The sequence below is a fragment of the Leucoraja erinacea genome, chromosome 17 (assembly GCF_028641065.1).
Source record: "Leucoraja erinacea ecotype New England chromosome 17, Leri_hhj_1, whole genome shotgun sequence".
Lineage (NCBI taxonomy): Eukaryota > Metazoa > Chordata > Chondrichthyes > Rajiformes > Rajidae > Leucoraja > Leucoraja erinaceus.
In genome coordinates, this window is record NC_073393.1 from 21,313,686 (window position 1) to 21,326,081 (window position 12,396).

General features: G+C 53.0%; 1 protein-coding gene across 1 annotated transcript; it reads left to right on the top strand.

Annotated features, from left to right (window-relative positions):
- The first annotated feature begins 4,711 nt into the window (after window positions 1–4,711).
- rrad (Ras-related associated with diabetes) lies at window positions 4,712–11,042 on the top strand. The gene is made up of 5 exons (XM_055648807.1): window positions 4,712–4,854; window positions 6,374–6,699; window positions 8,469–8,542; window positions 9,002–9,206; window positions 10,391–11,042. Exons 2-5 carry the CDS (start codon window positions 6,381–6,383, stop codon window positions 10,666–10,668), a joined length of 876 nt encoding a protein of 291 aa, XP_055504782.1. The 5' UTR covers window positions 4,712–4,854; window positions 6,374–6,380; the 3' UTR covers window positions 10,669–11,042.
- Window positions 11,043–12,396: the final 1,354 nt, after the last annotated feature.

The window sequence follows — 12,396 nt, forward strand, 5'->3', positions numbered from 1 at the left end:
TTGTATAATGGACTGAGCTACATCCACAACTTCCTGCTGTTTCTTGCGATGCCTATCATTTCCGTGAATACTCTGTGAGCTTCGTGTGATCAAGGAATTTCATTGCACCCTAATGTATATGACAATAAACTCAGACTGAGTGAAATTCCACTCCGAGGTGTATTGTGTAGTTAAAACTTGCTCCGTTCAGGCCGCTGTTCCCATCACCAGGAGGTGGCGCCACAGCACCATTCTCTCGAAGCAGTGACAACTATGGTGCAGCAGGGGGCGCTTTCACCGCGCATGACAAGGGGAGGAGCTGAGAGAGGGGTTACATAACACGTGTTGGAATATTGTCACGTGTGTGGGGTACAGTGTAAAGCTTTGTTTTGCATTCTATCTAAACAGCAGATAATGCTATACATAAATACAATAAATAAATTGGCAACCCTGCCAACAGTCTGTTTTTCATAATTTTTTTAATTATTTTTAGTTCGTTTAATAGTCTGTAAATGTTCTCCTGTTTGTTTTATGTGGGGGGAGGGGGTTGGGGGATACATTTTTTCATTTTCTTGCCGGAGGTGCAAGTGTTTTCCGGGTCGCATCTCCGGTCGCTCTGCGGCCTACCATCGATGGAGCTGGAGGCCTCCTCGGACTGACTTTGAGCCCCACCCCGGAGCGTGGACTTTACATTGGAGTCGATCCCTTGCCTGGGATCGCTCCAACCGTGGCCTGCGGACTTTACAGTCTCAGGAGAGTCTAGTCGGAAGTTCCAACGACGCAGAGGCTCCTCCAGCCCCGTCGCGGGGTTCGATCACCAGGCGCAGGGGAGCTGACAACTTGCCAAACTTTGGGGGCCAAAACCCCGCCGGCTACGGGAGTCAAGATCGTCCCGTCAACGGGCTTGAGGCCCCCAAAGGCAGGAGAGGAAAGAAGGGAAGAGATTTGAACTTTCTTTTCGCCTTCCATCACAGTGGGGAATGTGGAGGAGTCACTGTGGTGGATGTTTATGTTTAAATGTATTTTGTGTGTTCTGTTGCTTTTTATTTGTATGACTGACTTGGCAAATGAAATTCCTCGTATGTTGCAAAACATACTGGGGTCATAAAGTATTATTGTGATTATGAAGTACAATAGGTAGAGCAAAGGGGAAGATACAGAGTACAGAACATAGTTCTCAGCATTGTAGCACACATATGGAAGGACCATTCAGAAGCCTGATTACAGAAAGGAAGATGTTTCAAATACATTTGGACAGGTTTATGGATTGGATAGGTTTAGGGATATGGGCCAAACGCAGGTAGATGGGTCTAGTGTAGGTTTGTCTAGTGTAGATTTGGCATGTTGGTCAGCGTGGCCAAGTTGGGCTAAAGGGCCTATTTCCACGCTGTGTGACTATGGCTCTAAGCCTGGTGGTGTGCACTCACAAGCTTCTCTACCTTCTGCCTGATGTAGACGGGGAGAGGAAGGAATGACCAGGGTGGGAAGTCTTTGATTATGGAACAGCAAATGTTGGCTTACACATAAAAACACAAAGTGCTGGAGTAACTCAGCAGGTCGGGCAGCGTCGCTGGAGAACAATTTTGGATCCAGACCCTTCAGCACAATCTTTGATTATATTGTCTGCTTTTCTGAGACGGCGTGGTGTAGATGGATTCACTGGCGAGGAGTCTACAACATACAGCAATCCAAGGGTTAATGGGGGAGCAGGAATCAATGGGCACTGTATATTCCACTGTAACTCTATATAATCTGATACGTCATTCGCTATGTAAAAATACCAACGACGTGTAATATAATGTAAAATGATACCAAAGTCAATTGCCCGGCACATGGTGGGATATTCATTGTCCACTTATGTCAGGGCTAAATAAAAAGTGCTGTACGTGCAAAGATTGATTTCAGATCTTACTCAGCCAGCTTCAGCAGCAACGTCTCACTCACACGTGGGACACTGCAGTCATTCAGTCCGGAAGACAGGTCCAGCTCCAAGGCGATGATTCACCCTTAATCCAAGACACCAGCTGCCTCGTCACTGACTCATACGCACGGCAGCAGGCCCTTCGGCCCAACTCATCCATGCCGACCAAGATGTCCCATCTGCCTGAGTTCGGCTCGTATACCTCTAAACCTTTCCTATCCATGTACCTGTTCAAATGTATTTTAAATATTGTTATTGTACCGACCTTAATGGCCTTAATATGGAGCAACTCTCCAGATCCGTGGTCAAGAGTTTAATTGTCACGTGTATCAGCAACGGAAGAATGAAATTCCTTGAACATTGAAAACGCACACCTCCAGATTCAGGGAGAGTTTCTTCCCAGCTGTAATACCAGGCAACTGAACCATCTTATCAACAACTAGAGAGCCGTCCTGACCTCCCATCTACCACATGGGAAACCCTTGGATTATGTATAATTGGACTTTACTAGGCTTTATCTTGCATTAAAAGTGATTCATTTTTATCTTGTATCTGTACAGCTTAATCTTGTGTTGCCTTTCTGCTGACTGGATAACCCCTGACACCCGCACCAATCAAGAATTTATCTATCTCTGCCTTAAAAATATCCATTAACTTGGCCACGGCCTTCTGTGGCAATGAATTCCACAGATTCACCACCATCTGACTAAGAAATTCCTCCTCATCTTCCTATAAAAAAGCTTTCTTTTATTCTGAGTATGTTCTCTGGTCCTAGACTCTCCTGCTAGTAAACACATCCTCTCCACGTCCACTCTATCTAGGTGTTTCACTAATTGGTAAGTGTCGATGAGGTCCACCCTTATCCTTTAAACTCCAGTGAGTACAAGCCCAGTGTTGCCAATCGCTCATCTTATGTTAACCCAATCATTCCTAGGAACATTCTCGTAAACTTTATCTGGACCCTCTCCAGCGCCAGCATTGCACCTCTGCCCAACATGTTTCCCCATTCCATGGTATCGAAAACTCTGCTTATCGCCACTGTCAATGCCCTCCATAATTGAGCAACAACGACCTCAGGGAAACAGGTCTTCTGTTCATTCGTAAATGTCCACACTTTTTTTCACTGAAACATTTGTCAGCTGAGCAATTGGATAGAGGAATAGCTAATAGAGTGCAGTTTAGTTCATTTGCATTTTGGGAAGTCAAACCAGGGCAGGAACTTCACATTGAATGGCCGGACTCCGGGGAGTGTTACAGAGCAGCGGGACTTAGGAGTGGCTTTGGCTTAATGGGTGGATAGGGTGGCCATGAAGGCTTTCGGTGCACTGACCTACATTAGTCAGGGTATTAAGTATAGAAGTTGAGCCGTAATGATGCAGTTGTACAAGAAATTGGTGAGGCTGCATCTGGTGTTTTGTGTTCAGAATTGGTCACCCTGCTTTAGTAAGGATATTGGTCAACTGGAAAGAATGCAAAGACGTTTTACGAGGTTGTTGTCAGGGCTTGAGGGACTGAGTTACAGGGAGAAGTTGGGTAGGCTAGGACTTTATTCTTTGGAAAGCAGGTGGCTGAGGAGTGATCTTATAGAGGTGTATAAAATCCTAAAGGAAATAGATAGGGTGAATTTAAAAGACTTGAACAGGTACATGAATAGGAAAGGTTCAGAGGTGGCATAGGCTAAACGCGGGCAGGGAAGACTAGCTGAGATAGGCAACTTGGTCGGCATGGAGGAGTTGGGCCGAAGGGTCTGTTTTCCAGCCGTATGACAATTGTCGGAACAAAGCCTCAGCACCCACCCTTGTTCCAAATGTTCCTCCTTCGACCCCGAAGGAGGAACATTTCACCCACTCGTTCTCTTCTCCAGAGATGCTGCCTGCCCTGCTGAGTTATTCCAGCATTTTGTGTCTTCTCTTCGGATTAAATCAGCATCTGCAGTTCCTTCCTAAACATTTCCAGGAATTTCTCCCAGGCCAGTCAGTGCAAGTGGCGGGCTGCCAGCGAGCAGCGGATGATCCGCTCATCATTCTCTCCCTTCGCTCTCGTCTCGTCTACACTGTCTGACCTTGCTGCGGTGCGCAGAGACACCGGGGGGGGGGGGGGGGGGGGGGCAAACGTGGGCAGCCGGGGCCTCCTTGCACGGGGGAACCCCTCCCTGCACGAATCCCCCCTTGCAGGAGGGAACCCCCCATCCGGCCCGAGGGAACGCCCCATTCTGTAGGAGGTAACCCCGGGGGGGGGGGGGGGGGGGTCTCTGTACGAAGGGGGGGGGGGGGGGGGGGGGGGGGGGGGGTACAGGGGGGGGGGGGCTGTACGAGAGAACCCTTGAATGAGGGAACCCCTTGCAGGATAGAAGCCTCTCCCTGCACGAGGGAACCCCCTCCCCGTATTCCAATCCCAGCTGGAATTACCGCTGCCAGCAGGATTAAAATCCCACTCCCTGCAGAATTCCCAATCCCATCCGAATTCCCAATCAGCAGAATTCCCCAGTCCTAACAATCCCTCCAGGTATTCCCACTCCCTGCTGGAATTCCCTCTGCCGCCAGGATGCAAATCGCAGCGGGAAACCCCCTCCTAGGAGGTGTCCGCCTAGGCTGTGACACCCCTGGCCGAGTGGCCGCTGTGTAAAGTCGGCGGGGGCGGGGCGGGCAGGGGAAGTCGGGCCGGGGCGGGGGCAGGGGGGGCGGGAACGGGCAAGGCGGGGGCGGGGGCCGGGGGGCGGGCAAGGGCGGGGGGCGGGGGCGGGGGCGGGCAGGGGATTTCTGAGAAACGGAACGGCAGCTATTCGGAGCTCGCCGGCTGATGTCAGGGCTGACTTCACTGGGCCGCCGGGTATAAATAGAGCGCAGCGTGCAGCGGGCACGGCAGACAGCGCCGAGCCGGGCACCGTGAACGATCGAGCGGAAGAGAGAGAGATACAGAGCGCAGAGCCGACCCACGGGAAAGCAGACGGGCAGGTAGGAAGCTGAGGGGGAGAAGGGCCGGGGTCCGGAATCGGACAGGTGTCCTAGCCCGCACTGAAGACTCGAAACTTCGTCCATCCCATTTCTCCAGTGTTGCTGCCTGAGCCGTTGAGTTCCTCCAGCATCTTGTGTCTATCTTCGGTGTTAATCAGCATCTGCAGTTCTTAGTGTTTCTATTGCATGGGACCGCACCGTGCACCCTTCCCTCCGGCCCCTCGCGCTTTGGCTGGGAGACGGCCAGGAACCCCTTGTCTCCCGTTTAATGACTTACCCCAGCGGGAAACAGAGCGCCGGAGGAATTCGGCAGCTCGGGCAGCGTCCGCGGAGGGAGCGGTGAGGCTTCATTCTGTCCCCCCCCCCCCCCCCCCCCCCCCCCCCCCCATCCCATCGGCCTGAAGAAGGGTCCGGAACCGAAACGTTGCCCGACCCCTCCCGTGTTCCTCCAGCACGTTGTGCTTTGCTACGGATTCCAGCACCTGCAGTTCCATGTGCCGCCCTACATTGGGTGGGGGTTGAGGGAGCTGCGGGAACGGGCGCTGGGGATGGCGGAAGGACAAGCTCCCTGGCCGGGCTGGCGTTGAAAGATTGGTCCGCGGAATGAAAAGTAAACTGCGGGAACCGCAGATGCTGGATTATCGGAAAAAGACACAAAGTGCTGGAGGAACTCGGTGGGTCGTGCAGCATCTGAGGAGGGGACGGACGCTTGGGTCCAGACCGGACCCATCCTTTGGGTCGGTCCACCTCCACCCACAGATGCTGCCCGACCCCCCGCCCTTTGCTCGCTTCACTGTCTCTCTCTGCCTCCGCGGCGCTCCCTCAGTGCAGACACTCACGCAGCGCGGCGCTCCCTCAGTACCGCTCCTCTTACAGCGCTGTGCTCCATCACCCCCCCCCCCCTCCTTACCGAGGGCCCCCCTTACCGAGGGGTGGACACGGGTGGGTTCGCGATCCCTTATTTTCTGTAAGTGTCCGGCGCCGGGTGTCGCCGGTTGTCGCCGGTTGTCGCGGGGTTCCTGTGGCAGCATTGTCCTCATTCTCTCTTGTCTCCCTCCTCCTATCCCTATTTCTCTCCCTCCCTCACCGCTCTCTCCACCCTCCCTCTCCCTCAACACCCCGTCCTCTCTCTCCCCGCATCCTCCTGTCCATATCTGCTCTCTCTACCCCACACTTCCCCTTCTCCCACCTCTCTACATCTCCTCCATCACCCCTTTCCCCTTCCCACCCTCTCCCTCCCTTCCCTTCCTCCCCTCTACCTCCACACTTTTCCCCTCTCCTATTCCCTTTCCTCATTCTCTTTCCCACGCATCTCTATTCCCCTCCTCTCTCCCGCTCTCTCCCCCTCTCCATTCTCGCTCTCCGTTACTCTCTCCCTTTCATTCCTCCATTTCTCCTCTCGTCCCTCTCCCTCCCTCATTCCCTCATTCCCCCCTCATCCTCTCTTGCTCTACCTCCTGTCCCCCTCTCCCCTTCTCCTCTCTCCATCCCTCTCTCCTCTCCACCTCCCTCCCGGCAGAGCGGACATGACCCTGAACAAGCCAGAGCGGAGCCGGGCGGCGGAGCGGCGACGGGCCAGCGCCCCGTTTCAGGCGCAGCTGCACCGGCGGAGCATGCCGGTGGACGAGCGGGAGCTGCGGGCGACGGGCGAGGGTCGCCCCGAGCCGGCCCTGCCACCGACCTGGACCCCCGGCTCCTCAGACTCGGTCAGGTCGAGCGGCAGCGAGTCGGGCTCCGGCCCCTACAAAGTCCTGGTGCTGGGCGGCCGTGGCGTCGGCAAGACAAGCCTGGCGAGGATCTTCGGCGGCTTAGAGGAGGCTGAGAACCACGAGGGAGACGGCAGAGGTGAGGGGAGGGGGAGAAGGGGTGGGGGTGGCAGAGTCCTATGGTCGTGTGTGTACCGTGTTTGTACGTTCTCCATGTCACGGCGTGGGTTTACTCTGGGCTCCAGTTTCCTGCAACATCCCAAAGCCACGCGGCTTTGGAGGATGATTGTCTCTCTGTAAATCGCCTCTGGTGTGAAGGGAGTGGATGGGAAAGTGGGATAACGTAGAACTTTTGAGGAGCGTAGAGGCAGTCAGAACCTTTTTTCTAGGGTGCAAATGTCCAACACTTTAAGCTATGTCCAACTAGCTTTAAGGTGAGGGGGGGGGGGGTTAAGGAGAACATGAATAGGTGACAAGGTCACAACCCTGCCCGAAACGTCACCCATCCTCTTTCTTCAGAGATGCTGTCTGTGTCGCTGAGCTATTCCAGCATTTGGTGTGTACCTTGCTATTGTGTACAGCGCAAACATAGTGGCCGAATGGCCTGTTCCTGTGCTGTACTGCTCTAAGTTCTATGAGCAGACGGAGGCATTCCGAAGTTGCGAGCGATGCTTTAGAAAAGTCTTCCTTGCCTCCTGTCCCGTCCCCAGCCCGGACTTCCCCACATTTCAGACCCATTACTGCAACTCACTCAATCTGGAAACCTGACCCTTTAATCGATTCCGTTAAAATTAGCCCTGAACCGTCTCCTGACACTGGGCAGAAAACAGCAAGGTCCGCTGGAGTTATTAATAGAACCCACAGCCTGAGATCAGGGTTTCCCCGCAAGTAGCTAGCTTGTCGAATCTGAATTGTAAATAATTAATGAACATCAAACATTACCTCTTCAGTCAGACACAAACTGCTGGAGCAACTCAGCGGGTCAGGCAGCATCTCTGGAGAACTCCGGGTCGGAACATTCTTCTTCTGAAGAATGTCTGAAGGCGGGTCATGGCCTGAAACGCCGCCCATCCTTTTTCTCCATGTTGCCTGAGCCGCAGTTTGTGTCTTTATTTGAGTATAAAGCAGCGTCTGCTGTTCTTTGCTTTTACGGTCTCCAGCGATGGTGGAGGGAGGGGTGAGGCAGTCTCAGTCTCAGGTCTGGAGAAGCAGAGGGTAGAAGTGTAATGTTGCCTGTAATCGCCAGATCCCCAGGAGGTACGTTTGTATACTTGTGGAATAACATTGGGTTTGGTGAAGATGCAAATCTGGGCGTCAGTGAGAGGATGAAGGAGAATCTGAGAAATGTAGACAGACGTGAGGGGGTGAAGACTGCAGTCGGGATAACACGTGGTCAGTTGCAACCATTTCTGTTAAATAGTGAGATTGAGGTAACTTGTCCCTCCTTGTATACTTCTCACCAAAACCTAGTGTGCAGATCTAGCAGGCAATTGGAGAGGCAGCAGTAGACACAACGTGCTGGAGTAACACAGTGGGTCAGGGTTGGGGTTTCAGCTGCCCGAGCGGAATGTGAGGTGCTGCTCCTCCAATTCGCGTGTGGTGGCGGCCTCACTCTAACAGTGGAGGAGGCCCAGGACAAAAAGGTCAGGACGGGGATGGGAAGGGGAGTTAAAGCGATTAATAACTGGGAGATCCAGCAGGCCTTGGCAAGTGTTCAGCGAAATGGTCGCAAATTGGAAAGGCAACCTATACATTGTCCTTCAATGTCAAGGGGGTTTGAGCGAGGAGTGTGGGAGCAAGCGGGAGAGAGGGGGAGTGGGCAAGGGTTCAGGGCACAGGTTCGGTGTGGTGGGGAGTGTTCCACAGTGTTGCAGCACTCCGGTCTAAACACAATCTTCTTCCTTGCAGGGAATGCATTCGACAGGACAATCATGGTGGACGGGGAGGAAGCCAATCTCCTGGTGTTTGACACGTGGGAACAGGTCAGTGCGCGAACCCCGTGGTACCGGTTTGTGCCGCCAGCCCAGTCCACCTCTGGGCACACGCTATTGTGTACACACAAGTACACCCACTCGCTCTCAATCTCTCTCTCTTGCACTGTGTGTCTCACTTGCACCGGTTTGTAGGGAATGGAGGGATGTAGATCACGTGCGTACAGATATGAGTTTAAATGGCATCATGTTTAGCATGGACATTGTGGGCCGAATGGCCTGTTCTTGTGCTGAACTAACTCAGCGGAACAGGCAGCATCTCTGAAAAGAAGGAGTGGGGGACGTTTTGGGTCGAGACCCTTCTTCAGACTGAAGGACCTCAGACTCCAGAAATGCTGCCGGTCCCGCTAGTTACTCCAGCATTTTGTGTCTATCTACAGTTCCTTCCGACACATTCCTGTGCTGAACTGTTTCTTTGTTGAGCCTAAAACGTGTCTCACACCTTTCTAGGACGAGAGCCACTGTATGGGTGAGCAGTGCATGAAGCTGGGCGATGCCTACATCATTGTGTACTCAGTGACGGACCGGGCCAGCTTTGAGAAGGCGTCGGAGCTGCGGATCCAGCTGAGGAGGGTACGGCAGTCCGAGGACATCCCCATCATCCTGGTCGGCAATAAGACCGACCTGGTCCGCAGTCGTGAGGTGTCCGTGGACGGTGAGTTCCCCGCACACCCCGGCGCTCCCTCTCAGTTTAATAGAGACACTGGCCATTCGGCCCATCGAGTCCATGCTGACCAGAGGGAACCCACCCGTTTTAACCCTGTCCCGTTGCCTTGTACACCTGAGCGATGGGGTCTGGTCCAGACACTACTTACAGCGGAAAGACAAAACGTGATTACAATCGAGCCACCCGCAGAGTACAGATATAGGATAAAGGGAATAATGTTTAGTGCAAGATAAAGTCCAGTAAAGTCCGATTTAAAGATAGACCGAGGGTCTCCAATGCGGTAGATGGTGTCAGAACTGCTACCAACACGGCAGTTGGTGATAGGATGGTTTCGTTGCCTGATACCAGTTGGGGGAAAATATCCCTAAATCTGGAGGTGTGCGTTTTCACACTTCGGTATCTCTTCTCCAATGGGAGAGGGGAGAGAGAGAGGAGCCGGGGTGAGACTAGTTTTGATTATGCTGGAGGCCTTGCCGAGGCAGTTCTTAAACAGTCGGTGGCTCTGCCTTCACCTCTCCTCCTAGCAGTGTGTTCCGGGTACTCGCGCCTCTCTAATCCCCCCCCCCCCCCCCCCCCCCAACCCCAAAGCCCCATCCTTCAGTTTATTCTATCTCTGATATGGGAGGCAGCCTCATGCTGTTGGGTTATAGGAGCAAAATTAGGCCGTTCAGCCCATCGAGTCTACTCCGCCACTCAATCACGGCTGATCTATCTCAACCCCATTCTTCGCCTTCTCCTCCATAACCCCAAACACCCTTTAAAATCAAGAATTATGCGTTTTAATAATTTCCATACTGATCAGGAATTAATATCCTGCGGTCTGCCCTGTCTGTCTGTGATGTCCGTCTGGATGTTGTCTACCCGCCTGCCATGTCTGTCTGGCATATCTGTCTGTCTGATAGAAACAAAACGCTGGAGTAATTCAGCGGGTCAGGCAGCTTCTCTGGAGAAGGTGGTATTCTGGGTGGCGACCCTTCTTCAGACATACCTATTCATTTTCTCCAGAGATGCTGTCTGACCCGCTGAGTTACTCCAGCTTTTTGTGTCTATCTTTGGTTGTAAACCAGCATCTGTAGTTCCTTGCTACGTGTGTGTGTGTGTGTGTGTGTGTGTGTGTGTGTGGATCTGTTGGCGATCTGTTGCTGACTGTGTGCTGTGCTGTGCTCCCCCAGAGGGCAGATCGTGTGCCGTGGTGTTCAACTGCAAGTTTATCGAGACGTCGGCGGCGCTGCAGCACCGGGTGCGGGAGCTGTTCGAGGGCATCACGCGGCAGATCCGCCTGCGCCGGGACAGCAAGGAGGACAATGAGCGGCGCCAGGCCAGTGGCCAGCGGCGGCAGAGTGTGGGCCAGAGGGCACGCCGCTTCCTCGGCCGCCTGGTTGCCAGGAACAACAAGAAGATGGCCTTCAGGCAGAAGTCCAAGTCCTGCCATGACCTGTCGGTGCTCTGACCGGCGACTGGTGCCCGCGGCCCTGCCTCTGACCTCTGACCCATCCACAGCCCTGCTCTAACCTCTGACCCCTGACATGTACACAGCCTGGGTCTTTTTTTTTGTATAAACCAGTATCTGCGGTTCCTCGCACTGTTTCCATGTTATCCCACTCTCTCACCCACTTCCCACACAGAGGCCAATTAACCTACAATCCCGTGCGTCTTTGCAGTGTGGGAGGAAACCGGATGACCCAGAGGAAACCCACGTGGTCACAGGGAGAACGTGCAAACTTCACGCACAGCCAACACCCGAGGTCAGGATCGAACCTGGGCCTCTAGCACTGTGAGGCAGCGGCTCTACCACTGTGGTAGGGCTGTGGCGCTGGGGGGGGGGGGGGGGGGGGGGGGGGGGGGGGTGGGGGCATTTGGGGACAGTGGATAATGTGAATAGACACAGACAGAGCCCAGACCCTGGTCTAGTGAATTGACCGACACGAGTTGTAGTCGGATCATCAGAGCTGTGCGTCTGTGCGAGTTTTCTGGAGTTATAGACGGAATACCAAAGAGGGGTCCATCGCATCCATCGACCCGTGAAGTGCGCAGGCTCGTACATCGCGGGCAACACTGGGTCATGTCTGGTCTTTGTGAATAACAGCGATAATGACACCATCACCGCGGTTCACGGAGAAACCCACTCGTTTATTTCTTTCATATTATTGTATTCCAATGGTTTCCTAACTGTTTACATATCAATTTTTGTATTTAAAATAAAATTTAATAAGTATTGCAATATGTGTGCTGATTTTTCACGTGTGTCGAAGATTGTTCCCGATGTTGGGGAAGTCCAGAACAAGGGGTCACAGTTTAAGGATAAGGGGGAAGTCTTTTCGGACCGAGATGAGAAAAACATTTTTCACACAGAGAGTGGTGAATCTCTGGAATTCTCTGCCACAGAAGGTAGTTGAGGCCAGTTCATTGGCTATATTTAAGAGGAAGTTAGATGTGACCCTTGTGGCTAAAGGGATCAGGGAGTATGGAGAGAAGGCAGGTACAGGATACCGAGTTGGATGATCAGCCATGATCATATTGAATGGCGGTGCAGGCTCGAAGGGCCGAATGGCCTACTCCTGCACCTATTCTCTATGTTTCTATGTTTCTTTCAGTGGGAAGAACAATTATGTCACACTTGCTCCATATTGGAAACAGTCATTAAATCGGCGGCACAGAGTGTTGCAGCAGCATCTATGGAGCGAAGAATAGGCAACGTTAAAACCCTCTTCAGACGGCTCCCGTCCTATTTCACCGCTCCATAGATGCTGCTCACCCGCTAAGTTTCCCAGCTTTTCTCCCTTCGATTCGCCGTCTGCAGTCCCTCTTTAACATTAAATCGGCAGTGTTATCCCACAGACGTTAATCCAGCTCCCTCACACCATGCCTCAGTAACCCCTCTCTCCCAGCGCCGTGTCTGTATCTCGGCCAACGTTAATCTAGCTCCGTCAGTGACCCGTCTCTCCCAGCGCCCTGCGCAACTGACTGCATCCCCACCGGCGTCATCCAGTTTATGCGATGAGTATCAGCCTTTTACAAAGTGCAGTCATGACTTGTCAAATCTGTCATTGAACACACAAGAGTACAACACAAGGACAGGCCCTTCGGCCCACAGTGTCCGTGTCGAACATGATGCCAAGTTTAATCTCATCTGCCTACCCCTTCCATTCGCTGTATATCCATGTACTATCCAAAAGTC

What these genes read in the sequence shown, in the direction of transcription:
- rrad (XM_055648807.1), top strand. Translation starts at nt 6,381, where the DNA reads ATGACCCTGAACAAGCCAGAGCGGAGCCGGGCGGCGGAGCGGCGACGG. An exon ending in CCACGAGGGAGACGGCAGAG is followed by an intron (nt 6,700 to 8,468) that starts GTGAGGGGAGGG and finishes TCTTCCTTGCAG; the next exon opens with GGAATGCATTCGACAGGACA. An exon ending in TCGTGAGGTGTCCGTGGACG is followed by an intron (nt 9,207 to 10,390) that starts GTGAGTTCCCCG and finishes GTGCTCCCCCAG; the next exon opens with AGGGCAGATCGTGTGCCGTG.